This window comes from Urocampus carinirostris, chromosome 1 (genome assembly GCF_059441175.1).
Source record: "Urocampus carinirostris isolate Australia breed hairy pipefish chromosome 1, RoL_Ucar_1.0, whole genome shotgun sequence".
In the NCBI taxonomy this organism is placed as follows: domain Eukaryota; kingdom Metazoa; phylum Chordata; class Actinopteri; order Syngnathiformes; family Syngnathidae; genus Urocampus; species Urocampus carinirostris.
Genome location: NC_142349.1, coordinates 76,572,511 through 76,599,239, shown reverse-complemented (window position 1 = coordinate 76,599,239; position 26,729 = coordinate 76,572,511). Strand labels below are relative to the sequence as shown.

The window sequence follows — 26,729 nt, the reverse complement described above, 5'->3', positions numbered from 1 at the left end:
CCAGATCTGAATAGATTTTTCTCATTAGGAATAATGATAAACTAATTAATCCGTTCTTGCCCATAAGAAATGACCAGTTCCATGCTGAATCTGTTCCAAATGGAGGTCCAAGTAGGGTTTGTTCCAGATCTGAACCGATTTTTCCCATTAGGAATAATGATAAACTAATCAATCCGTTCCTGCCCCTCACAAAACTCCACTTATGGATTAAATCTGTTCCAAATGGAGGTCCAGGTATGATTTGTTCCATATATGAATCGATCTTTCCCATAAGAAACAATGGTAAAGTCCTTAATCCGTTCCGGCCCCGATTAAAAATCCACTTACACGCTGAATCTGTTCCGAACGGAGCCCCAGGAATGATTTGTTCCAGGATTGAATAGTTTTTTCACTTAAGAAATAATGGAAAACTCATAAACCTGTTCTGGGCTCTATTAAAAATCCACTTTTTTAAAAATCGAACCACAATCTAGTCCTGAACATGGAGATTTATACTATACAATGTATTGATTTAGCCAAAATAATAATAATACCTTACTATATATACTTTTAGTTAAATCTGTTTTTGATATTGGACACCTGCAAAAGGAGATTGCATAGGTTGCTGTTTGTCATTTTGGACCATTCTACCTCGCTATTGTTCATTGATTTGACTATTATGCACTGTTGAATTATACACCCTTTAGGGCGGACCGGATTTCTGTAACATAAGAGATTTAATGAAAAGAAAGGGCTCTGGTGAGGAACTTTTAGAACAAGTTGGAATTTCTTATCGGGGGTTTGGGTTCTCTCCTGTTCTCCTTGGAAGTTCAAAATTCATTGGTGTGTTCTCTCCTTATTTTGAGTGTCTACTCAACTACTAACCATTTTTGTAAAATTTAAGGTCGTATGAAAACATTTTCAAGATTTTCCTTTCTAAATCATTGGTTTTCACTCTGGCCTTGTGTTTGCGTCTTCTTAATTCTTCCGGCAATTAACATTATATACGTAGAAGAATGATTCCTTGCCGATTGAGAGCACCTGCGACTGCTAATTGGCGCCAACAGCCGGACAGCTGATTGGCTGATGCTCTCTTTTTGGACCCCGGCTTCCGAGAGAAGGCCGTCAGATCGTTATGCGAACTGTCGCCACCAGCTCAGTAAGCCTGTTCGTCTGACTCTGTTCCTGCCCTGCTTTTCTCTACCTGATCTCTGTTGCCAACCTGTTTCTGGACCTGACTTCGCCCCGTTCTGACCTGTTTTGCCCCGTTACCTGCCTGCTTCCATCGGATCGTGGAAGCAAGCCCTGCTCTCCCTCTTTCTTAATAAAAACTGAGAAAACGAACGCTACTGGGTCCTGTCTCCGTTCCTGGTTCTGGCTTTACGGTATAACCGTTTTTCACTTCTATCGACATACCTCTCTCTACTCGTTCTTGTCCATTTTTTTTAGATCATCTTAAATAGCAAAAACCGGGCGTTTCAGCTTAACCCGGGCTTCGTTTGGAGCTAGGTCAAAAGCGAAAGCATTCTATTTTGGTGGAATTGGTCGGGGTCAAAAAAACGGAGGCACCGCCGTCAACGAAAACTCCCTAAAAACACGTCAACATTGAAAAGGTCATTGTCGTTTGACTTTTTTTCGTCCCTGATTTTCACGTTTTAAGTCCAGCTCCTGCTAGATTGCATTGCATGGATTCTACACAGTATGCGAGAGTACATCGTTTTCTAAATATCTGGACAGTAAAGACAGCGATATACAGTAGGTGTTTGGAAGCAGAGTGGAAGGGGCGGTACTAAGAATCCAGGGGCCGGCACAGTAGTCCAGACCCTCCTGGTTTACTCATTGTATAGACTAGAAGTCCCGAGACACAGGCGTCTCCTTCGGATCCGGGCCAGACCGCTGTTGGTGCCAGCAACAGCCTCTTTGGTCATCTGGACTGACCCAAAACAAACACCTAGAAAAAAGGCCTCTCTTCTCAAAAGGTCACAAGTTGGAAGACAGCCGAGATCTGGCAGAGTCTAGCTCCGGAAGGCTGACGACGGACTCTTTTTGGGGGGCCGCAGGGTCCTGGGGTCCTGATCCAGCGGCAACAGACCCCGTTGCAGCGGGACCGCTCGGAGGAGGCGCGGAGGCGAAGGCTACTCTCGGTGGAGCGCCGGCGGACCTCCCCACCCCTGAGGGTCCGGGTAGGTTGGGGTGCGAGGGGCCGATGGAGGTGTCGGAGGTGCGTGTAGGGGAGCTGGGGGCCGCAGCTGGGGGACCCCCTTCCTGGGGTAGGGAAGGCTGGGAAGCAGATAACGCTCGGGTATCCTGGCTCAAGCTCCCCGTGTGGAGGGAGTGGGTGCTCTTGTGCCTCTGCTGGGTCTGTGTGGGGCTGGGGACGTGGTGCTGGACTAAAGACAGCTGGGACCCCGAGGGCCCCACGCTGGCCATGTACTGAAAAGTCCGCCCCCCTGTAGGAGCCGCTAAGGGACTTTGGACGGGCGGGCTGGAAATGGCGGATCCGAACGCTCCTCCGAACGTCTGAGGGGCTTGGAGAGGCGACATTGAGACCGGGCTCTGTAAGCTCTGCATCACCTGGAACCTCCGGACCATTCGAGGGGACTGTAAAGTTCCCGGTCCGACCAACGGGTTGCCCATTTGAGGGCAGAAGCTCATGGCCACGGCCTGCTGGAGGCTGGCGATGGCAGAACCGGACTGCGACTGTCCCGGGGGAGCGAAGATCCCGCCGATGGACGGCGTCATGGACATGGCCCGTGGCCGTTGCAGGTCCACCAGTTTCACCATCTCCCGGTCGTACTTGACGATCTCCTGGATCATCTCGTTCTCGTGGTTGTTAAAGACGCCCGAGTTGAGATCGTGCTGGACTTTGTGCATCAGTATGGAGTTCTTTTTACCTGGAGACACAGACGACATGGAGTATACAGTGCCTGGTCAGAAGATCCCGACCCCTTGAATTTTTCGCCACTTCTCAGGTTTCGAACTAAGATCGAAAAATTCAAGGGGGCCGAATACTTTCAAAAGGTACTTTATGTTCTAACACATGGCCTTCAAAGATTTACAAGGTTTTGCTAGACTAGAATCTGTTCCCTACATACGTAAGCCCTTTATTTGTACAGTGGTGCCTCAGCTTTCGAATGCCTCCAACATCTTCTAACCGGACTCTCGACCCGTTTTTTGCTCCCGTCTGTCCCCGGCTTCGACCCGTTTCGTGAAATTTGCCTTCACTTTCGACCGAATTTCAGCTTCCGTACGAGACAATAGAGCATTCTGGGCCGAGTCGAGACGAAGCTAATGGTTCTCTGGTCTTGACTGTTCAGAACTGTCATGGTCATATGGAATTTTGCAAATGATGAAAAGGGATTTACTTTTAAAGTCGTGACTCCTTTCATCATTTTAAACTGTGAATTTGTACATACTAATAGTTCCACTTATATGTGGTTGGTGTCCAGAAGAGTTAAGAAACACGCTCAGGGCTGGAGGGACAAGAAATCAGCCCTTTTCGACCCTGACTCCCACCTGTTTTTTGCTCCCGTCTGTTTCCCGGCTTCGAGCCGTTTTCTGATCCTGACCACGTCTACTCTCCTCTCCTGGCTTTCGACTCGTTTCCGACCCCGACAACACTTTTGCTTTCCTGTCCTGGCTAGTGACCCGTTTTTCCGTTCTCAATACCGCCATCGCTCGCCACGGAAGTTCCAATTCCGCTTTCAGAGCGACCTGCTCGATCACCAGATCGTGGGTGCAACCCTTTCTCTTTCTTCCAATAAAACGTCCCCTTTTGTCAGTCCGTCTGCCAACCTCAGTGAACACTAGGCAAGCCTTTTTCGACCCCGACTCCGACCTGTTTTTTGCTCCTGTCTGTTCCCCGTCTTCGACCTGTTTTTGATCCTGACCACGTCTACTCTCCTTTGCTGGCTTACGACCACGTTTTTGCTCTCCTGTCCTGGCTACCGACCCATTCCCAGCGATCTGCGACCGACGATCACCAGATCGTGGGTCAAAGCCCTTTCCTCTTTCTAAATCACAGGTGTCAAACAGGTGGCCCGCGGGCCGGATCAGGCCCGCGAGACAACACTCAGAGAAGCGCAAGAGAAAAACAAGCTGCAGGTTGAAATATGTCCACTTGGTGTTGCCAAAGCCAGGTGCTACTCACAAAGACACTGTACTTGTATTTCTTTCTCTCTCTCTCTCTTTTCCACCCCTTTTCTCCCACTCTGTCTCTGTCTCTTTCACTCTGTGTCTCTCTTTTTCTCTTCCTTTGTTGCTCTTTGTCTCTTTCTCTCTCTCTGTCTTTTAACCTCTTTTGCTCTAACTTCCTTTTTTCCTTTCTCTTTTTTCTCTTTCTCTCTTCCTACCCTTGGCGCTTTATTTCCTCTTTCCTCTCCTTCTGTTTTTCTATTTCTCTTTGGATTTCTTTCTTCCTCTCCCTTTCTTTTCCCCGTCTCTCACGACTTTTTATCTTTTGTTTCTCACGCTCTCTCCCTTTCTCTCTCTTTCTTTTCCACCCCTTTTCTCTCACTCTGTCTCTGTCTCTTTCACTGTGTCTCTCTTTTTCTCTTCCTTTGTTGCTCTTTGTCTCTTTCTCTCTCTGTCTTTTAAATTCTTTTGCTCTACTTCCTTTTTTTCTTTTCTCTCTTTTCTCTTTCCTCTCCTTCTGTTTTTCTATTTCTCTTTGGATTTCTTTCTTCCTCTCCCTTTTTTTTCCCCCTCTCTCACGACTTTTTATCTTTTGTTTCTCACGCTCTCTCCCTCTCTCTCTTTCTTTGTACCGCCCTCTCTCCTTTTCCCTCCCTCTTTCTCTTATTTCTCGATCTCTCTTTTTCTTTCTCTTTCATCTACTCGTCCGGCCCCCGAGTTCAAATGAGTTTGACACCCCTGTTCTAAACAAAGCTGAGTAAAAGGAAGGCAATCGGGTCCCGTCTCCGTTCCCGGTCCGTAACACGATCGTGACTTCCGATGGGAAAAATGAATTCGGACCACAACGTCCAACCTGAGAGCTAGGGCACCACTGTCCTGGTTTTTTGATTCTTGGGGGTTCCCGTCCCGCTTTCGTACCTATCCGATCCAAACGATCGATAGCCACGGTCTCGAAAGCTCTCCTCATCATGGGATATTCCTCCAGAACATCGTTGAAATCGTCCACCGACAGCGAGTAGAGCCGACAGTAGGTCTCGGCCCGGACGCTGGCCGTCCGTCGACCCCTCGTCAGCAAACAGATTTCTGAAACCAAAAAAATCCAAACAATCTTCCCTGTCATTTTCCTTACGGGTCTGAGCGTTCACGCAAAGTCTGTGAGCAACGCTTGAAACGACAGTGAGCAACCATAATCCCAAGTGTGGCAACTACATCATTATTAAACATGTCCATAACTTGACATCAAGTTACATTTTGCGGAGTTTCCGGCAATGCAAAATGATTTTTCTCTTTTGAATGAATTGACTCATGTAGGATGGCCTACAAACGTCCTTTGTTCTTACAATTCTTTACCAAGATATTCATTTCTTTTTTCTGATATATTTTGTCGCATAATATTAACATTTTTGGGGGCTTATTGAGTCGGTTGTAAGATACAGAACTGTACTTAATCACATTTTTAGTGGAAATACAATGTTGGCAACAAGATTCACTTAAATACAGTACCGTATTTTCCGCACTATAAGGCGCACCTAAAAGCCTTTCTTTTTTTCAAAAGCTGACCATGCGCCTTTTAATACAGTGCGCCTTATATATGGATCAATATTAATTTGCAAAGTCTTGCAACTAACTTGCAGCCGCCGACTCGATTTTCCCCCGAACGCCAAGTAGTCCGCGGTGTATGCTGGGATTTATTTACCGGCGTTTCATTGGCTAACCAATGTGTCAATCATCATTTGAATCGATCACTATTGGCTAAAGTTATTCAGAGGTCAAGAGGCGGATCCTTTTTATCATTTACAGGCTGGCATTGGTTTGAACGGCAAAACAAAGCCTGCAATTGGCCGAAAAAGATGAACGCGTATAGCACGTGGCTGACGGCATAGAGAAAGCATTTTTTTCTATTCTGTATTTGTAAATAGTTTATTCTCCTGGATTTACTAAACTCACGGATATAAGAGGACCACGGCTGCACATTATTATGAACACAACGACTTCGGTGAGCTACTCCGGCTATATATTTTCCCTGTATCTTATTTTAGACTGAACTCGATGTTTCTGTGATAAGCGGTGCAGATCATGGATGGAATGGAGTGTCTATTTTTAAATTCAACTCAATTCCAAGTGTTTATTGTCATATTCACAGTAAAGTTGCGAGCGAAAAAGAAAATAGAAACTAAGGAATGGTTGGCATTTCTTGAATCCCAAGACGAATGATATTTGGAACGATGCATTTGAGTGACATCGTGTGGACACCGCATCCGCACGTGTCTGACACACGTATTTGCGTCTTTGCAAGCTTTGGGAATGTTGAGGGAGTAATCGGTTGGACTGAACCATCTGACTGTTTTGTCCACGTTCCCATTGTAACGCCTTATAATCCGGTGCGTCTTATGTATGTCAAAAATAGGACCAAAAACGATTTTTTCGGGGTGCGCCCTATAACCTGGTGCGCCTTATAGTGCAGAAAATACGGTAATTGGAAATTATTTTGAATGCAAGACAAACTTTTTTTTCTTTTTTTGGGTGTTTTTTTTCTACTTTTTTTTTTTAATTCCTTTAAAAAAAAATCTTATTGTGTTTATTTTTTCCGAGCTGTTACTTATTTCTTTTGGTCTCTATTTACTTTTTTCCCTACATTTCTTTCTTTTCTTTTTTTTCTGGCTTTTTTCTAAATGTTTCCTTTTTTTTCCTCTTCCCTTTGTTTCTTTTTTTCTCAGCTTTTCACTCCTTTTTCATTTTGGTATTTTTTTCTTTTTTGTTCTATTCCCTCCTTCCTTTAAGTCATTTTGTGCATCATTTTACTTAATATTTGGTCGTGTAGGGATGAAAGAAGCGAAAACAACCTGAAGAGCCGTTAGGACCCGAAAGAGCCGGTTCCTTTTTAGTGAGTCGAGCCAAAGAAGCCGGTTCTCTACTAACTTTACTCAACTTCGTTCTACTTCGACTCGACTTCAAAATACGGCATTTTGGACACAACGTCAGGGGAACCCGTGTATTTTGACCTTCATGCACTGTCACTTTGACTCAAGTCGCTTCTTAATGAGTCATTTTGAGCCCTGATTTTTGTGCGCTGGCTACATTTTCTCGTTTTGTTTGTTTATTTGTTAGTTTATTCAACCAATAATCTTCACATAAAAATCATCGGAAATCGTCTCGTTGTCTGGGCTCGGTGAGAATTTTAGAATTGAACAACATTCCGAATATAAAACGAAAAACAGAATCTACAATTATTAAAAATTCGGACAGCACTCGGGAAAAAACCTAACCGATTGCGCACGCGCGCAGCTTAGAGGGAACGGCGTTCCCGAAGGATCCGGGTAGTAGAGCGCTACCGCGCTCACCTCCGAAATAGGATCCGTCGGAAAGTTTCATGGCCAGCGTCCCTTTGGTGATGACGCTGCAGACGCCGTGCTGGATGAAGTACATCTTCTTGCCGATGGTTCCTTCCCGGATGATGTAATCGTGCGGTTGGAAGACTTCGAAGTGAAGTTGGGTCAACATGGCCGTCACGAAGTTGGGCTCGGCGTTGGCGAACAGAGGCATGGAGGCCACCAGCTTGCGGCAGTTGAAGTTGACGATTTCCTTGAAGGGGGGGAAGCACCGTCACAAAATGTCGAGATTTCATATCGTACATATACTTATTTAGTAGTTATGAACTGTACAGTGCTGTGAAGAAGTAGAACGGACTCTTCCCGATTCCTGTCTTTTTTCTATGAAGCCAATTTGAATACCGAACGGAGACAACCCGAAAAAATCAGAAATGCACTTTTCAAATGTTGCTTGCATTGATCAAAGCAAACACAATATAAACCTACCTACCTATCTAGACATCTATCTATCTAGACATCTAGACATCTATCTAGACATCTATCTAGACATTTATCTATCTCTATCTATCTATCTAGACATCTATCTAGACATTATCTATCTATCTTGACATCTATCCATCTTGACATCTATCTATCTAGACATCTATCTATCTATCTATCTAGACATCTATCTATCTATCTAAACATCTATCTATCTAGAAATCTATCTAGACATCTATCCATCTAGACATCTATCTAGACATCTATCTAGACATTTATCTATCTCTATCTATCTATCTAGACATCTATCTAGACATTATCTATCTATCTTGACATCTATCCATCTTGACATCTATCTATCTAGACATCTATCTATCTATCTAGACATCTATCTAGACATTATCTATCCATCTAGACATCTATCTATCTAGACATCTATCTAGAGATCTAGACATCTATCTAGACATTATCTATCTATCTAGACATTATCTATCTAGCTAGACATCTACCTATCTATTCAGACATCTATCTAGACATTATCTATCTATCTAGACATTATCTATCTAGCTAGACATCTACCTATCTATTCAGACATCTATCTAGACATTATCTATCTATCTAGACATCTATCCATCTAGACATTATCTATCTATCTAGACATCTATCAATCTAGACATCTATCGATCTAGATATCTAGACATCTATCTAGACGTCTATCTCTCTCTCTCTCTCTATCTAGACATCTATCTAGACAGCTAGACATCTATCTAGACTTCTAGACATTTATCTATCTAGACATCTATCTATCTAGACATTTATCTATCTCTATCTATCTAGACATCTATCTATCTATCTAGACATATATCTAGACATCTATCTCTCGCTCTCTATCTAGATATCTATCCATCTATCAATCCAATATCTAGCTATCAAATATCTATCTATCAGGTATCTATCTAACTATCTATCTATCCAACCTGCCCGCCAGCCAATTTCCCAACTAAAGATACCATAAAACCGTCAGCGCGGTCGGACTCACCTCTCGGAGGGGCTCACTCAGTTCTCCCAGAATGCTCTCTTCGTCAAACATCTTGCCCTGGTATCGGTGCTCGTAGTAATCGTGGATCTTCTGGCGGAAGTCGGCGGGGAGTTTGTGAAAAGACATGTACTGCTCCACTTGTTTGTACTGTGAAGAAATGGGACAGGTTGGACAAGGTCAGTGCTGTAGTTTGGAAACACAAACCGAATCGCATGAAATTTCAACCCAGGTGACAGGCAATGTTCCCTCTAAGCTGCGTGTGTGCGCAATGGCGCACTACACAGAGCTTTTCCGCGCACAAGAAAATCCAGCCGGCGCACAAAAATCAGGGCTCCAAATTGCTAGTTAAGAAGCGAATGAAGTCAAAGTTACAGTGCAAGAAGGTAAAAATACACGACGCTGTGTTCTAAATGCGGTATTTTGAAGTCAAGGTCGAAGCAGAACGAAGTTGAGTAAAGTCAGTAGAGTTTTTTGAGAACCGGCTTCTTCGGCTCAGCTCACTAAAAAGAACCGGCTCTTTCGGGTTGTTTTTGCTTCTTTCATCCCAACATGACCAAATATGATGTAAAATGATGCACAAAATGACTTAAAGGAAGGGGGGAATAGAACAAAAAAGAAAAAAATACCAAAATGAAAGAGCAGTGAAAAGCTGAGAAAAAAAAAACAAAAGGAGAGGAAAAGAGAAAAAAAGAGCAGGAAAATTTCAGAAAAAAAGAAAAGGAAGAAGAAAATAAAGGGGAAAAAAAGGTACTAGAGAACAAAAAAGCAAGAAAAAAGTAACAGCTAGGAAAAAATGGGATTTTGTTTTTAAATAATTGAAAAAAAAGAGAAAAAAACAGGGAAAAGAGGAAAAAGTTTGTGTTGCATTCAAATAATTTCCAATGATATCAAGTCAATCTTGTTGCCAACATTGTACTTCCACTAAAACATGTCATTAAATACAGCTCTGTATTGTGCAACCGACTCAATAAGCCCCCAAAAATGTTAGTATTTTGCGACAAAAGATACCAGGAAAAAAAAAAGAAAACAAAACAAAAGCCGGAAACTCAGCAAAATGTAACTTGATGTCAAGTTTTGGACATGTTTGATCATGATTTAGTTGCCAGACTTGGGATTATGGTTGCTCACTGTTGTTTCAAGCGTTGCTCACCGACCTTTGGCAGTATAAGGATATTTTCTTGCAAACTGCAAGTTCCATCTTATGTCAAGAAGTTCAACAACTCTCAAGACTGATAAACAGGACATTGTCCAAAATGCCAAAACACAGCGCCCTCGAATGGTTGATAATCAGAAATTGTGCAAACGATGGAAAAATAACAGAAACTGCAGCTACACAAAAAACATAAACAACTTGCTTGAAAATTTCTCCGACACACTATTGTTGGACTGTAGAATTGGTGATCTCATGATGGTGTCTAGAATATTGTGCCATTAAAAAAATTTGAGGAAAAAGTTTTAGATAGATGGATAGGGAAATTCACACTTCCAGCAGTATCCTTTTGTTGTTTATTAACAGATGAACAGGATGGCCTCAGGGTGCTGTGTTGTCGTTTAGCAACGGCGGAGTGGATGAGGTCACACGATAGGCCAAAAGTTCGACGTCCCTGCAGCCGATGGAAATCTTTGTGCCCAGGGTTACACCGCCTCGTGTTCACGTAGATAGCGAGTCCGCCTCCTCTCTGCTTCCCGCAGGCTTTTGTGTCTCTGTCTAATAGCGCTGAAGCCGGGTAGCTCCGGGTAACTCCATGTTAGTCATGTATTTTTGCTTAGTAGGCCCTAAATATTACACAATGTTACGGTGATACAATACTGTACTTTATGTACTGTATTTATTCACTATGGGTCCTAAGGTTTTGCCATGATGCTAAAGGGAGAAGCAAAATCATGGTTATTATGGGTAGGAAGCTGGTAATTATTAAGAAATTTGATCAACAAAAAAATTAAATATTACTCTTGTTAAGTTTCATTGCTGTAACTGACCGCGACTATTAAAAATAAGAAGGCTATTAAACCAAGAAAGTGGTAAATGGACAGCGCTTTAACCAGTCACTGAAGACCTCCCAATGCGCTCTCCAATGTACTTCACACTTTACCCATTTACACACTCACACACCGATAGTGGAGTCAACCTAGTTATCAGGGGCATTTGGGGTTCAGTGTCTTACCCAGGGACAATTCAATATTTGACTAGAGAATCGAACCTGTGACCTCTAGGTCCCAGGACCACCTTGAGTCCGCCTCTTCTCCACTTCCCGCGGGTTTTTTTGTCTCTGTCTGCCCTAACAGCGCTATAGCCGGGTAGCTCCGGGTAGCTCCACATTAGCATCCGGGATGCTAAACGTGAGCCACGTTTCCGTAAAACACAGCAACTGCCCTCCCTGTACGCTTTGATGTTTTTCACCAGCACAACCAGTTTGTTGGTCTTATTTGGTAGAGAGTTCACATTTACCATGATTACGGACGGTACCGAAGACTTATAACGCCGCTAGCCGCTTAGCTAACTCAGGCTCTGTATCCACGATAGGGCCTCCTCGTCACACCGGCACGAGAATTCTTCAGGGCAAGGAGTTGATTCCTCGAATAAACGCATTTTTGTGCGTTAAAACCCATAACCATAGGATAGAAAGTCATCTAAAGTGTAGTTGTCAAACGGGACGAAAAACACCGAAGATAGAAGCAGACACTTCAAACAAGAAATCACAAAAAGAGCGAAATAACAAGGAGCTGCTGGAAAGGCTGCCGCTCACGGCGGCGCCTATGATGTTCTAATGTTTGACCAACATTCTCATCACCCAAAGTCCAACAAACACCCAAAGGACAACAGAAGAAAACGTTTCTTCCACAAAATCATCGCAAAAGGAATCATCTGCATTAAAGGGAAACTCCCAAAACTTGCCTTAGGACAAGTTGGGCCAGCCCTGATCTGGACGTTCAAGCTAATAGGATCCATTCTGCTCTTTCATCTGTCTTTGCAAGGAATCAAATTAGCTCATGTCGAGGAACTGTTCTGCTAAAATACTCTCATGAATAATAAAAGATTCCCATCCATCTATTTTTTATCGCGCTTGTCCTCAGTTGGGTCCTTAGCTGGAGTTTGTCCGGCCAACTTGGGTGAGAGCTGGAGTACAAAACCAACTGCTTGCCAGTTTTACTACAACATAATTTAAAGCTACTGCTCTTCGGGATTAAAATGAGACAGTTTGGGTGGCTAGGGCATCTGGAAAGGATGCCTCCTGTACTCCTTCGGTAGGTGTTCAAGGATGTCCACACCAGCAGGAGGCCTAGGGTACAACCCAGGAGACGTTAGGCTGTACTGGGAACCCCCCTCGAGATCTTGTTGAAGGAACTGAACAAAGTGGCTGGGGACAGGGAGGTCTGCGCTTCCCTACTCAGGCTACTGCAACCAACTCAAAATAATTGATGGATGCATCCATCAACTATAATTCGATTATTTGAAGTCTGGTCTCAGTGGAAAAAGGCTTAGTAGAAAAAACCCAGACCAGCCTGTATCACTTACTTAACATGTTCAGCTGGAGTCAAAAAGGTGACTCCCTCGGGGAAGTTCTCATACTTTTATCCTCATGTTCAGAAGATTGTATTGGAACCAGCCCTGGGGACGCCAAAGGCTTCTGTTGAAGGAGCTAGGAGTGGCTGGGGATGAGGTCTGAGTTTCCCTGATGGGGCAGCTGCCCCCTGTAAACTGACCATGGATAAGCAAAAAAGGATGGATGGATCCAACTATGTTATGATTATTCAAGGTCTGGTTGCGAAGGCAGGAACCTTAGTCTGAAAACCCGGACCTCCCTGTCCCCAGCTACTTCGTAAAGCTCTTACAAAGTATCCTAAGGTGTTCTCAGGGCAGGCGAGAGACATGGTCTCCTGGGGTCTCTACAAGGTATCCGAACCGTTCCTAAGAAACATGACCTAGGTTTTCTTCAGGGACTCCTATCTGTGCCACAACCCTGGAACACGTCCCCAGGGAGACATTTAAACACTTCCCAGGCTGGCTGGTTGAACATAGTCTCTACTGTGTTGTGAGTCATCCTCAGGGCTCCAAGGAGATGTCCAAAAAGCATCCAAACCGTTTCCAAGGAACAAAGTCTCCCTACTGTGTCCTGGGTTGTCCTCAGGGCCTCCTGAGAATGTGACATGTTGAGAACACCTCACCAGGGAAACGTCCTGCAGGCATCTGAACCGTTTCTAAGCCACCTAAGAAACATGCCCTAGGTTTTCTTCAGGGACTCCTATCTGTGCCACAACCCTGGAACACGTCCCCAGGGAGACATTTAAACACTTCCCAGGCTGGCTGGCTGAACATAGTCTCTACTGTGTTCTGAGTCATCCTCAGGGCTCCAAGGAGATGACCAAAAAGCATCCGAATCGTTTCCATGCCAGCCAAGGAACAATGTCTCACTACTGTGTCCTGGGTTGTCCTCAGGGCCTCCTGAGAATGTGACATGTTGAGAACACCTCACCAAGGAAACGTCCTGCAGGCATATGAGCCTAATCTTTTCTAGAAGTCGATTTAGAAATAGTATTCGAAATGAGTAGCAAGATGGACTCGTGATTAACTTGCCTGTCTCACATCTGAGAGGTCCCTGGTCCCAATCCAATCTTTGAACAAAGACAATCCTGGACCCGATTTTGTCCAGATGAGACTAAGTATCTTCCCGAGTGAGTCACCTTCTAGCTGAAGATGTTAAGCATGTCACGGGTCTGACTGGAGACGAAAGGTGCTGATTGGGGGCAAAACTGAGGTGTCGAGCACCACCCGATGACGTGCTGCCGTGATTTATTTCTAGCCACAGCGAGACCAGAGGTGGGTAGAGTAGCCAGAAAATCCTGAAGTAAAAGTACTGTTACTTTAGAATAATAATACTCAAGTAAAAGTAAAAGGAGTAAAGCATTTTATACATTTGACTATAAAGGATTTTATACGATTGACTACAAGTTACATGTATTTATTTTCTGACTGTGCTTTAATTCAATGTACAATAAAAAGTCAGGGCAGGCTGTATGGAATGCATAAGTGGCAGATGTTTTGTCTAGAACACTTCTGATAACAAGAGGCAGGAGGAAATATGAATACATTTTTTTGGTTTGACATATATGCTCTGCTCTTCTACTGTACCATTAACCTTCACAGACATTTTGGGTTGTTGCTAATAGAACCTGTTTAGCATAACAGACTATGACTCCCCATTTCCCGTAAAATAAAAAGCTTGTGCGAGAACGTCACGCGTTTGGGTCCTGATTCTGTTCCGCTTCCTGACATCAAGGCGGCGAAGAACTCCGGGGTTGCCGTTCAAATCCCGCACGCTAACTTTAACAATCCACTCGCATGTCAACAATAACCGCTGTCCCCGATTCTCAGCGGACTCGTCAGACCGCAGAAGAAGTTTCAGAGGGAAGCGAGCAATTAGCCGATGTGTCACTGCAGCCGCCGCCGGGGGACAAAGACCCAAACGCAGAGAAAAGGACATCCAAAATGACGTATGTGGCAGCTCCACTCTTTGTTTCCACTTCCTTTGACTTGGTCCCCCCGCCCCTCCCCCCCCCCTTGCATCCGCATCGGAAATTCTAATTCCGGCTCATCCCGAACGGCCGCGGGAATGTATAATTCATCGACCGGCTTCCCGGTTAAATCGTCTCGTTATCTTATGAAGCGCGATCGGCAAAAACGGGAACATCAGTCGGCCTTTGTCTGGTCTTGACTCGGGAGGCAGGGATGAGGTTTTCAAGTTGGGGGGGTCTTGCCTTTCGCAAAGCCTCTCGAACCGGCTGAAGGGCCACCAAAGGAGACCGATACTATTTTTGAACATCATACGAAAGTTCTACGAGAAAAAGAAAACGGTTGACTTTTATCCTAGAGGAAGCGAATGGTCTGTTGAAGAGATGGGAATTCCGATTCTGTCATCTCTGTAATAGCAAACAAAGGCTACTGTACCAAATATCAACATTCATTTTCTCAGGTGTTCAAATCCTCTTTTTCTTCACTGTAAATCAAATACTGTATTTTCCGCACTATAGGGCACACCGGGTTATAGGACGCACCCTGGAATAATAGTTTTTGGTCCTATATTTGACATACATAAGACGCACCGGATTATGGGAACGTGGACAAAACAGTCAGATGGTTCAGTCCAACTTCTTACCCCCTTAACATTCCCAAAGCTTGCAAATACGTGTCGAGAACACGTGCGGATGCGGTGTCCGTACGATGTCACTCAAATGCATCGTTCCATCATTCGGAAGGTTAAAGTCTTGGAATTCAAGAAATGCCAACCATTCCTTAGTTTTTATTTTCTTTTTCGCTCGCAACTTTACTGTGCATATGACAATAAACACTTGGAATTGAGTTGAATTTAAAAATAGACACTCCATTCCATCCATTACATAGATACAGGCATAATATATATAGCCAGAGTAGCTCACCGAAGTCGTTGTGTTCATAATAATGTGCAGCCGTGGTCCTCTTATATCCGAGAGTTTAGTAAATCCAGGAGAATAAAATATTTACAAATACAAAATAGTAAAAAAATGCTTTCTGTATGCCGTCAGCCACGTGCTATACGCATTCATCTTTTTCGGCCAATTGCAGGCTTTGTTTTGCCGTTTAAGCCAATGCCAGCCTGTAAATGATAAAAAGTGATTATTGACACATTGGTTAGCCAATGAAACGCCGGTAAATAAATCCCAGCATACACCGCGGACGACTTCGCCTTCGGGGGAAAATCGAGTCGGCGGCTGCAAGTTAGTTTGAAGACTTTGCGACTTAATATTGATCCATATATAAGGCGCACTGTATTATAAGGCGCATGGTCAGCTTTGAAAAAAATAAAGGCTTTTAGGTGCGCCTTATAGTGCGGAAAATACGGTACTTTATAATGAAAAGCCACACAACTCACTTGAAACCGAAACAAACGTTGCACCTAGAAGCTCTAGCAAAGCACCTAGAGTAATCTGATTGGCTGAGCAGTAGTAATGGGCGGAGTTATACAAAGGACAAGACGAACGTAATTCACATCTCCCAGTGTTGTCTGCACTGAAGGTTAATGCATTGGTTTTCTCCTTTGCAGTATTTTGTGACATTTTTCCAAAAGAACTTTGCTCGCTTCTTGTTTTGAAACCGTTATTTACTCTAAAAAAAATGAGCCTTAACTAGCTTAAGTTACTGCGGGAAAGAGGTGAATTTTAATACATGATGTGGCTCTGTCAAGAAAAAAAAAATCAAAATATTTTTGCTTTTATGGCTCTTTGGGTCAAAAAGGTTCCTGATGGTGTACCTTTGTGATCATGATGAGGATATGAGGTGAGGAAAAGAGTTTCTTCTTTTGCAGTGTTTTGATTTTGCTGCATTTCAAGAAAATAAGGGCTTGGTTGTTTCGATTTGCAGCAAAATCTTTAAGTTCAAGTCTGCAAAGGCAGAAGACAAACTTTTTTTAAGCACCTGTTGTCAGTCCGTCTGCCAACCTCAGTTTACTCCAGGCAAGCTTTTTTCAACCCTGACTCATACCTGTTTTTGCTCCCGTCTGTTCCCCGTTTTTGATCCTTACCACGTGTACTCTCCTCTCCTGGCTTTCGACTAGTTTCCGACCCCGACCACGTTTTTGCTCTCCTGTCCTGGCGACTGACCCGTTTTTCCGTTCCCAACACTGCCATCGCTCGCCACGGAAGTCCCCGCGACCAGCGATCACCGGATCGTGGGTGCAATCCTTTCCTTTCTTCCAATAAAACTGAGAGAAACATAACGCAAGTGGGTCCTGTCTCTGTTCTGACAATATTGTTTTATATTTAATGTATTCAATAATTATTTCATTATAATTCACAGTATTTGTTTTACATGAGATCCGTTATATTTATTATTGTTATCAATATCTATTTATAGGAGTTAGACTTGTCTTGGAACCAAGAGGTTGCAGGTTCGATTCCCGGCTCCTCTATGGTAAACGTCGGTGTGTGTATGTGTGTGTGTGTGTGAATGGGTAAGTGTGAAGTACAGTGTAAAGCATTTAGGGAGGTCTTCAGTGACTGCGCTGTAGAAATGCAGTCCATTTAGCATATTTGTATTATTATTTCATTGTAATCATATATCATTGACACTGAAGTTTTATACTATTTTATATGCTGTTTTATTCCACTTATACTCAAAAATACTCGTCCTAAATTTGACCTCAGCCTTGAGTGCAACTTTTTTAAAAGGGTGTCGTAAACCATCTTTGCTTTGGAATGTGTCTTTGGTTTCAGTCCCTGCAGATAACAATGACTTATCACCTCGCCTGGGGGGTTAGAATATGTGTGTCGTGCCCCATTCTGTCCGGAGGGCGATGACCTATCACCCTTCTCTTCAGAGGACTATTGGGAAATTTGCATCGACGCGGCGCGGACCAATCAGCCAGAGGCTTGATCATGGGGCGTGAACATTTTATCAGCATGGGTATTAAGAAGGGGAGACCCCGGAACCTAGTCGTCTTCTGCACACTATTGTAATTGGCACAGGCAGAATTACCTGATTTGTTCAACTCTTCTAGAAAACAAGACTCATCCGTCAATTATTTCCTATGCAAATGAAGCGAATGGACTATTTACAAGGGATAAGTGACCTGAGGGAAGATCACAAGGGTTTTTGTTTCTCGTGGCAGAAAATATATTTCTTGGAATGTCATTTTGTCAACAATATTGTTGCCTTGTAGACAAAATTGTCATAGAATAAAAAGGGCGAACGCCACCGCTAGCTAAGCTTTATCGTCAGTCTGTTGTCGGCTGATAAACGAGGCTAACGACTCAAAGGTTTTCAAAATAGATCCTATTTTTCGCTCAACAGATCGAGGAAAAATGGCTTTTGTTTTGGAAAATACAAGAAAAAAAAAGGAAGCACTCCAGTTACTGTATTTTCATGAGTACAAGGAAGTCCAACGTGTGATGTAAAGACCTGCTTGGTCACGGTTGCCATGGCGGCCAATTGGCCCCGCTCATATGTCACGGTTGCCATTGCGCCCAATTGGCCCCGCCCGTGTGGCGCCAGCTGCAGCTTGTTGACGGATTGATCCCTGTCAGTATTTAAACTCTGTTCTTTCAGTCCCCTTTTGTCGGTCCGTCTGCGACTCTCTGTTTTTACACAGCAAGCCCTTTTTCGCCTGTCCCGTTTTATGCTCCTGTTTGTCTCCCGCTACGATCTGTTTTGATCTCGACCATATAAACAAAGTAAAGAAAATATTAAAAGAATTACAAAATCAAATGAAAAAATAAAAATAGTCAACATTTACTTATTTTTCTAAATTGTTTTAATTTCCATTTAATTTATATCAAAATAAATACACGCATATAAAAATTCAAATAAATTGAAATAATTGAACAAAGTGAAAAAAAACACAAAAGAAATAATTTAAAAAAATGTCACATAAAATATGTCAAAATGAGTTAATTGTACTTATTTTTTAACCTCCGTTAATGTTTTATGATTTTTTTATATCAAAATATATAAATATTTATAAAAAACATAAATAAATGAAAAGTAAAATAAATATAAACAATATAAAAGGTAAAGAGAATTAAAAATTCAAACACAATGATGAAAAATAATATTTCAAACGGTGAAATTAAATAAGAAGGAATTTAAAATGTCATAAATATTTTAAATAAAATAAGAAAAATAAAAAAACTACAAAATTAAATGAGGACATAAAAATAGTTAACATTTACTTATTTTTCATTGAGTTGATATTAAAATAAACACACACATATAAAAATAATTGAAAAAGTGAAAAAATAATTATAATAATAATAAATATGTCACATAAAATATGCCAAAATGAATTAATTTTACTTCTTTTTTTAACCTTTGGTAATGTTTTATTATTTATATCAAAATATATACATATTTATAAAAACATAAATAAATGAAAAAGAACATAAATATGAACTATTCAAAAGGTAAAGAGAATTAAAAATGCAAACACAATGATCAAAAATAATATTTCAAACTGTGAAACTCAATAAAAATGAATTTAAAATGTCCTAAATATTTTAGAGAAAATAAGAAAATAATAACATTTACTTATTTTTCTAAATTGTTTTAATTTTATTAAAATTTAAATTTAATTAAAATAAAGACTCACTCATAAAAATTCCGATAAATAGAAATCATTGAAAAAGTGAGATCATATTAAAAAAACACAAACAAAATAATAAAAAAATAAGTTACATTAAATGTGTCCAAATGAGTCAATTTTACTAATGTTTTATTATTTTTTTTTGTATATCAAAAGCTATACATATGTTTAAAAAAACATAAATAAATGGAAAATAAAATAAATACAAACAATTTAAAATGTAAAGAGAATTAAAAAACGCAAACACGATGATAAATAATGAAAACTGAAATAAAAATGAATTTAAAATGTCCTAAACTTTCTAAATAAAAACCCACGCAGGACAAAAAGACTGGAGGGACAGCAGGGGTCATAAAAATGGATTTTCTTAATTAATAGATAAATAAATGATAATAATCATTTATGTAAATCTTAAATAAATAAAATAAAGGTAGGAATTGACTAGTCACTGTACGGTTGATTAAACACCCGATTGATACCCGACTGAGTACCGTATTTTCCGCACTATAGGGCGCACCGGGTTATAGGGCGCACCCCGAAAAAAAATCGTTTTTGGTCCTATTTTTGACATACATAAGACGCACCGGATGATAAGGCGCTACAATTGGAACGTGGACAAAACAGCCAGATGGTTCAGTCCAACTGATTACCCCCTCAACATTCCCAAAGCTTGCAAAGACGCAAATACGTGTCTCAGACATGTATGGAAACAGTGTCCGTACGATGTCACTCAAATGCATCGTTCCATCATTCGGAAGGTTAAAGTCTTGGGATTCAAGAAATGCCAACCATTCCTTAGTTTCTATTTTCTTTATCGCTCGCAACTTTACTGTATATATGACAATAAACACTTGGAATTGAGTTGAATTTAAAAATAGACACTCCATTCCATCCATGATCTGCACCGCTTATCACAGAAACATCGAGTTCAGTCTGAAACAAGACACTGGGAAAATATATAGCCGGAGTAGCTCACCGAAGTCGTTGTGTTCGATAATAATGTGTAGCCATGGTCCTCTTGTATCCGTGAGTGTAGTAAATCCAGGAGAATAAAATATTTACAAAAACAGTAAAAAAATGCTTTCTCTATGCCGTCAACCCAACGTGCTATTCACATTCATCTTTTTCGGCCAATTGCAGGCTTTGTTTTGCTGCTTCAGCCAATGCCAGCCTGTAAATGATAAAAAGGATCCGCCCCTTGACCTCCGAATAACTTTAGCCAATAGTGATCCATTCAAATGATGATTGACACATTGGTTAGCCAATGAAACGCTGGTAAATAAATCCCAGCACACACCGCGGACTACTTGGCGTTCGGGGGGAAATCTAGTTGGCGGCTGCTTTCTTTGCGACTTAATATTGATCCATATATAAGGTGCACTGTATTATAAGGCGCATGGTCAGCTTTTGAAAAAAATAAAGGCTTTTAGGTGCGCCTTATAGTGCGGAAATTATGGTAATTTTTTGCTATGTATTTTAAAGGGTTTTGTACATTTGACTATAAAGGATTTTATATGATTGACTCAGTTTAATACAATAAAGATATTCATTGACTGGGCAGGCTGTTCCAAATGCATCATATTTTGTCCAGGAAATTTTGATAACAGGACGGTAAACGATACATTTTGATAGATAATTCCCAACCATTTCCTCCCAAAACGAGAAAACAATCAAAATATATTTTCTATACTATATTTTCTTGCACGATCCCGTTTTGATTGCTCGTCCTTTTCGTTTTTATGACTCGGCGGTTTGAAAATCGATGTCCCGGGAACATCAGTAACACAGTCGAGCATATTGTGAGCGACAGGAGCAAGGTAAACAATACAAACTAGCCGGGGTTTTGTTGACTAACGTGCATCCGGCTTCCTTGTGACAACAATGACCCCCCCGGGATGGCCCCGCCCCTATCTGCCCGACCCCTCCCTCACTCCTCCGCTCCTAGCTAGCTCGCTAGCATCTCAAGGACACCGATGCCGAAGAGAGGGAGAGGACAAAATAGAGACATAGACGATGAAAATAAGACAGAAAGAAAATAGTCATCAAAAGAATTGACAAATAATTAAATCATTAAATATCTGAAAAAATAACATGATAGTATTTGAAGATATTTAAAATAAACAGTGTATTATTTACTGAAACAGAGTAAGCGCTGTGAATGCGCCCCGTCTTTTTACAAGATGGGCTCATGCATGGACTTACACTATATATGGATAGATACAAATGAGGCATTTGCGCCAAGGGGACAGAAAATAGTCAAGTCATGTTTATTTGTTTGGCCCTTAATCACAAAGAGTCTCAAAGGGCTGCACAGACCACAGACTATTGCCAACTACAGACTATTATGACACCATCCCCTGATCTAAAACCCACATGACGGCAAGGAAAAACTCAAAAACAAACAAATAAAGCAAAAAAGGAAAAAAGAAAAAAGAAATAAAAGCAAAATAAAAGGAAAAATGAAGGAAAAAGGAAAACAAGAAAACGATTTAAAAAAGCTAGGAAAAAAAAAACAACAAAAAGAGGAAAAAAAGCAAAGAAAAATAGGTAAAATGCTAATAAAACCGTGCACAAGAAGAAAAAAAAATAAGAAATGGAGAAGAAAGACGAGAGAAGCAAGAAAAACAGGTAAAAGGTTAAAAAAAAACAGAAACAAAAGAAGCCAAGTATAAAAAAGAAAAATACAAAGAAATAAGGCAGAAAAAAATAAGTAAAAAGCGAGGGAGGGGACACAAAAGAAAAAAGAAATAGATAAATAAAATGGAGATGTCCCGGAGAAATCAACCAATACACATGAAGCTTTTTTAACCGGTTAGCTAGAGTTAGCGTGTCCCATTTGTCTTTGTACTACAAGTCCCAGAGTGCTTTGGGGGTTTATTGTCATTGAGCTAAAAATGCCAATAATATTTTCTTGAACTGGTAAAAGAACTTTAAAATATGTAGATGCAAAAAGGAAATATTCTGCAACTGATTGTCAGACTGCCAAGAAACACGACATTGGCAACAATATCAAGCATTTTCAAGCACGCTTAAATTTTCTCCATCTATCGCGCCGTCTATGGAGTCAGACTGCCGAGAAACATGGCAACAATTTCAAGCATTTACAAATTCATCCGAAATTCAAGCACTTTTGTTTAGTGTGCAGGTGCTTACTTGGTTAGTGTGCAAGTACTTACTTACTTAGTGTGTGGGTACTTAATTACTTACTTACTGTGTAAGTACTTGCCTACAATTTGGGTGGTTACTTGCTTACTATATAAGCACTTACCTGCTTAGTGTGTAAGTACTTACTTACTATGTTATTACTTACTTACTCACCTACTATGTAAGTACTTACCTAATTACTATGTTAGTACTTACTATGTTATCACTTACTTACTTACTTTTTCACTTACTATATAAGTACGTACTTACTTACTATGTAGGTACTTATATGCCTACTATGTAAGTACTTACCTAATTACTATGTTAGTACTTACTTACTATGTTATTACTTACTTACTTACTTTTTCACTTACTATGTAAGTAGGTACTTACTTACTATGTAGGTACTTATTTGCCTACTATGTAAGTACTTACCTAATTACTAAGTTCGTACTTACTTACTATGTTATTACTTGCTTACTTACTTACTATGTAAGTACTTATTTGCCTACTATGTAAGTACTTACCTAATTACTATGTTAGTACTTACTATGTTATCACTTACTTACTTACGTTTTCACTTACTATATAAGTACGTACTTACTTACAATGTAGGTACTTATTTGCCTACTATGTAAGTACTTACCTAATTACTATGTTAGTACTTACTTACAATGTAGGTACTTATTTGCCTACTATGTAAGTATTTACCTAATTACTATGTTAGTACTTACTTACTATGTTATTACTTACTTATTTTTTCACTTACTATATAAGTACGTACTTACTTACTATGTAAGTACTTACCTAATTACTATGCTAGTACTTACTTACATACTATGTAAGTACTTGCTTGCTTACTTACTATGCAATTACTTACTTACCTACTATGTAGGTACTTATTTACTTGCTTACTATGTGAGTACTTACCTAATTACTATGTAAGTACTTACTGACATACTATGTAAGTACTTGCTTGCTTACTTTCTATGCAATTACTTACTTGCCTACTATGTAGGTACTTATTTACTTTCTTACTATGTAAGTACTTACCTAATTACTATGTAAGTACTTACTTACATACTATGTAAGTACTTGCTTGCTTACTTACTATGCAATTACTTACTTACCTACTATGTAGGTACTTATTTACTTGCTTACTATGTGAGTACTTACCTAATTACTATGTAAGTACTTACTTACATACTATGTAAGTACTTGCTTGCTTACTTACTATGCAATTACTTACTTACCTACTATGTAGGTACTTATTTACTTGCTTACTATGTGAGTACTTACCTAATTACTATGTAAGTACTTACTGACATACTATGTAAGTACTTGCTTGCTTACTTTCTATGCAATTACTTACTTGCCTACTATGTAGGTACTTATTTACTTTCTTACTATGTAAGTACTTACCTAATTACTATGTAAGTACTTACTTACATACTATGTAAGTACTTGCTTGCTTACTTACTATGCAATTACTTACTTACCTACTATGTAGGTACTTATTTACTTGCTTACTATGTGAGTACTTACCTAATTACTATGTAAGTACTTACTGACATACTATGTAAGTACTTGCTTGCTTACTTTCTATGCAATTACTTACTTGCCTACTATGTAGGTACTTATTTACTTTCTTACTATGTAAGTACTTACCTAATTACTATGTAAGTACTTACTGACATACTATGTAAGTACTTGCTTGCTTACTTACTATGCAATTACTTACTTACCTACTATGTAGGTACTTATTTACTTGCTTACTATGTGAGTACTTACCTAATTACTATGTAAGTACTTACTGACATACTATGTAAGTACTTGCTTGCTTACTTACTATGCAATTACTTACTTACCTACTATGTAGGTACTTATTTACTTGCTTACTATGTGAGTACTTACCTAATTACTATGTAAGTACTTACTTACATACTATGTAAGTACTTGCTTGCTTACTTACTATGCAATTACTTACTTGCCTACTATGTAGGTACTTATTAATCGCTTACTATGTAAGCACTTACCTAATTACTATGTAAGTACTTACTGACATACTATGTAAGTACTTGCTTGCTTACTTACTATGCAATGACTTACTTGCCTACTATGTAGGTACTTATTTACTCGCTTACTATGTGAGTACTGTATTTTTCCAAGGACATTTTTAAGAAATGGCTTCTTTCTTGCTACTCTTCCACGAAGGCCAGATTTGTGCAGTATACGACATTAAACAACATTACAATTCATGCATTTCCAAGGATTTCAAGCACCCGCACCAACCCTGTATTGAAGCGTGTCGCCTTGAAAATGACATTGTCAGGACACTCACTTGGGTCTGCTGCCTCATCAATTTCAGTGATGCCCAAGGGGGCCATCATATCACAGTGAGGGCCCCTCCCCGTCATCACATTAACCGCCAAGGGCCCGATCGGCCCCCCTCATCTCTACCTGGCTGAACACGCCCCCCCCTGGCTTCCCATTGGATGACAACGGAAAGGACGATTTAACTCCCCCCCGTTATCCTCTCCCTCCGAGAAACTGCTTGGAAACAGAGAGCCGGCACGTCTCTTCTACACATCACCCTTTCAACGAAATCAATGATGCCCATGTTTTCGTGATGTCACCATTAAAGAATTTTATGTATTTGACTATAAAGGATTTTATACCATTGACTCATAATGAAGATTTTCACTGAGTGGGCTTTAGTTCCATGTACAAGGTCAGGGCAGGCTGTTCCAAATGCAGAATATTTTGTCTATGTCATGATTGCCGATTGAGCGCAGCTGCGACGGCTTGATTGGCGCCAACAACCTGGACAGCTGATTGGCTGACACTCTCTTTTTAAACCCCCGGCTTCTTGGAAGCCGTCAGATTGTTATGCGAACTGTTGCCTCCAGCTCAGTAAGCCCTGCTTTTTATTGCCTGAGCTTTGTTGCCAACCTGTTTCCGGACCTGACTACGACCCGTTCTGCCTGCCTGTTAGCTGACCTGTTTTGCCCCGTTACCCGCCTGCCTCCTGCTACCGACCTCGCTTACGAACTCGACACCGCATTTGATCTCCAGTCCCGGCCAACGTCTTGCTATTCTCACCTGTCCTCCTCGCCAGTCACGGAAGTGTCAGTTCCGTACCGCTCGTTCCTGTTGTCTGTCAGCCATCGGATCGTGGAAGCAAGTTTTACACTCCCTCTTTATCAATAAAAACTGAGAAAACGAGCGCTATTGGGTCCTGTGTCTGTTTCTGGTCTGTGACAGTCTGGGGAATTTTGATATCAATACTCGTGGAGTCCATGTTGTTTTGGGAAGCCAGACATCAAGGCGCTGTGTTGTGAGCAGGGTTGGGTAGGGTTACTTTAACTTGATTACTTTCAATGACTTTTGGATTACTCCAATACCAAATATGCCAATAAAAGACAAAAAAAAACTAAATGTGAAAAAAAATGATGACTCACAACACGTAGTAAGCTTTCTCTCCTGGCTTTGATCTCTTTGATCTCCGGCAAAACGAACATCAAAATGCGACATCAAAATTGAGTCATTTTATTCCTATTTAGTTTCTTTTGTCATCCAAAAGTCATTGAAAGTAATCAAGTTAAAGTAACCCTACCCAACCATGGTTGCAAACAATTCCTTGGCACGCCCATGGGAGGAGCCGGGACACCATCTTGCGGGAAGACGTGGGCCAATAAGAGAAAGCTAAAGGACTTCAGAAGAAGGCTTCCCACAGGCGCAAACGTCCCTTCGGCCGTCTTCGATGGAGTACACTTAGTTTAGTCCCAAACTGAAATAATCACTGCAAGTGTTACTAACATTGAATAGAAATCGAAGGATTTTTGTCCTCGTTTGAATTTTGTTTTGCAATCAAAGCTCTGCAAAAGAGTTTAGCATGGGCATCTTAGCTGAAAAGGGTATGTCAAAGTGTTTCGAAAATTGGTCATTTGGAGACAACCACTTTACAGCTCTAAAACCTCTGCAACTGTGTATTAGACTTTGGCCATTTTTCAGACATTGTGAAAGAGTTGTAAGTGTTTCACTTTCTAGAAGATACCAAAACTGTCCATATTCTCTAAAGGGTTCAAGAACAGCCTTCATTTTACTTCTTGGATTGTGATTTTAGGCAAATTATCATGTGCCCGCTCCTTTGGCGGCAACTGCCTCGGACTTTGATTGACTTCAGGTCCCTATCTGAACCCACTCCTGTCTATCCCCTCTTGTCAGTCCGTCTGCAAACCTCAGTGTATACTAGGCAAGCCTTTTTCAACCCTGACTCCCACCTGTTTTTTTGCTCCCGTCTGTCCCCCGGCATCGACCTGTTTTTTGATCCTGACCACATCTGCTCTCCCGTCCCAGCTTTCGACCTCTTTTTGTTCCCGACTACGTCTTCTCTCCTATTCTGGCTTACGACTCGCTTCCGACCCCCACCCTGTTTTTGCTCTCCTGTCCCGGCTACTGACCATTTCTTCCGTTCTGAGACAACACTTAGAGAAGCGCAAGAGAAAAACA

The 26,729-nt window shown here is 41.0% G+C and overlaps 1 protein-coding gene across 1 annotated transcript in view; it reads right to left on the bottom strand.

The window, feature by feature from the left end:
- Positions 1–1,358: 1,358 nt before the first annotated feature.
- LOC148377023 (potassium/sodium hyperpolarization-activated cyclic nucleotide-gated channel 2-like) overlaps positions 1,359–26,729 on the bottom strand; it is a 65,615-nt gene continuing 40,244 nt past the window's right edge. Inside the window, exons 5-8 of the mRNA XM_088352555.1 lie at positions 8,962–9,108; positions 7,455–7,695; positions 5,032–5,196; positions 1,359–2,873 (exon numbers count right to left, since the gene is read on the bottom strand). Of these exons, the coding sequence (XP_088208681.1) occupies positions 1,960–2,873; positions 5,032–5,196; positions 7,455–7,695; positions 8,962–9,108 (1,467 nt within the window). The 3' untranslated portion in view covers positions 1,359–1,959. The remainder of the gene's footprint in view (positions 2,874–5,031; positions 5,197–7,454; positions 7,696–8,961; positions 9,109–26,729) is intronic.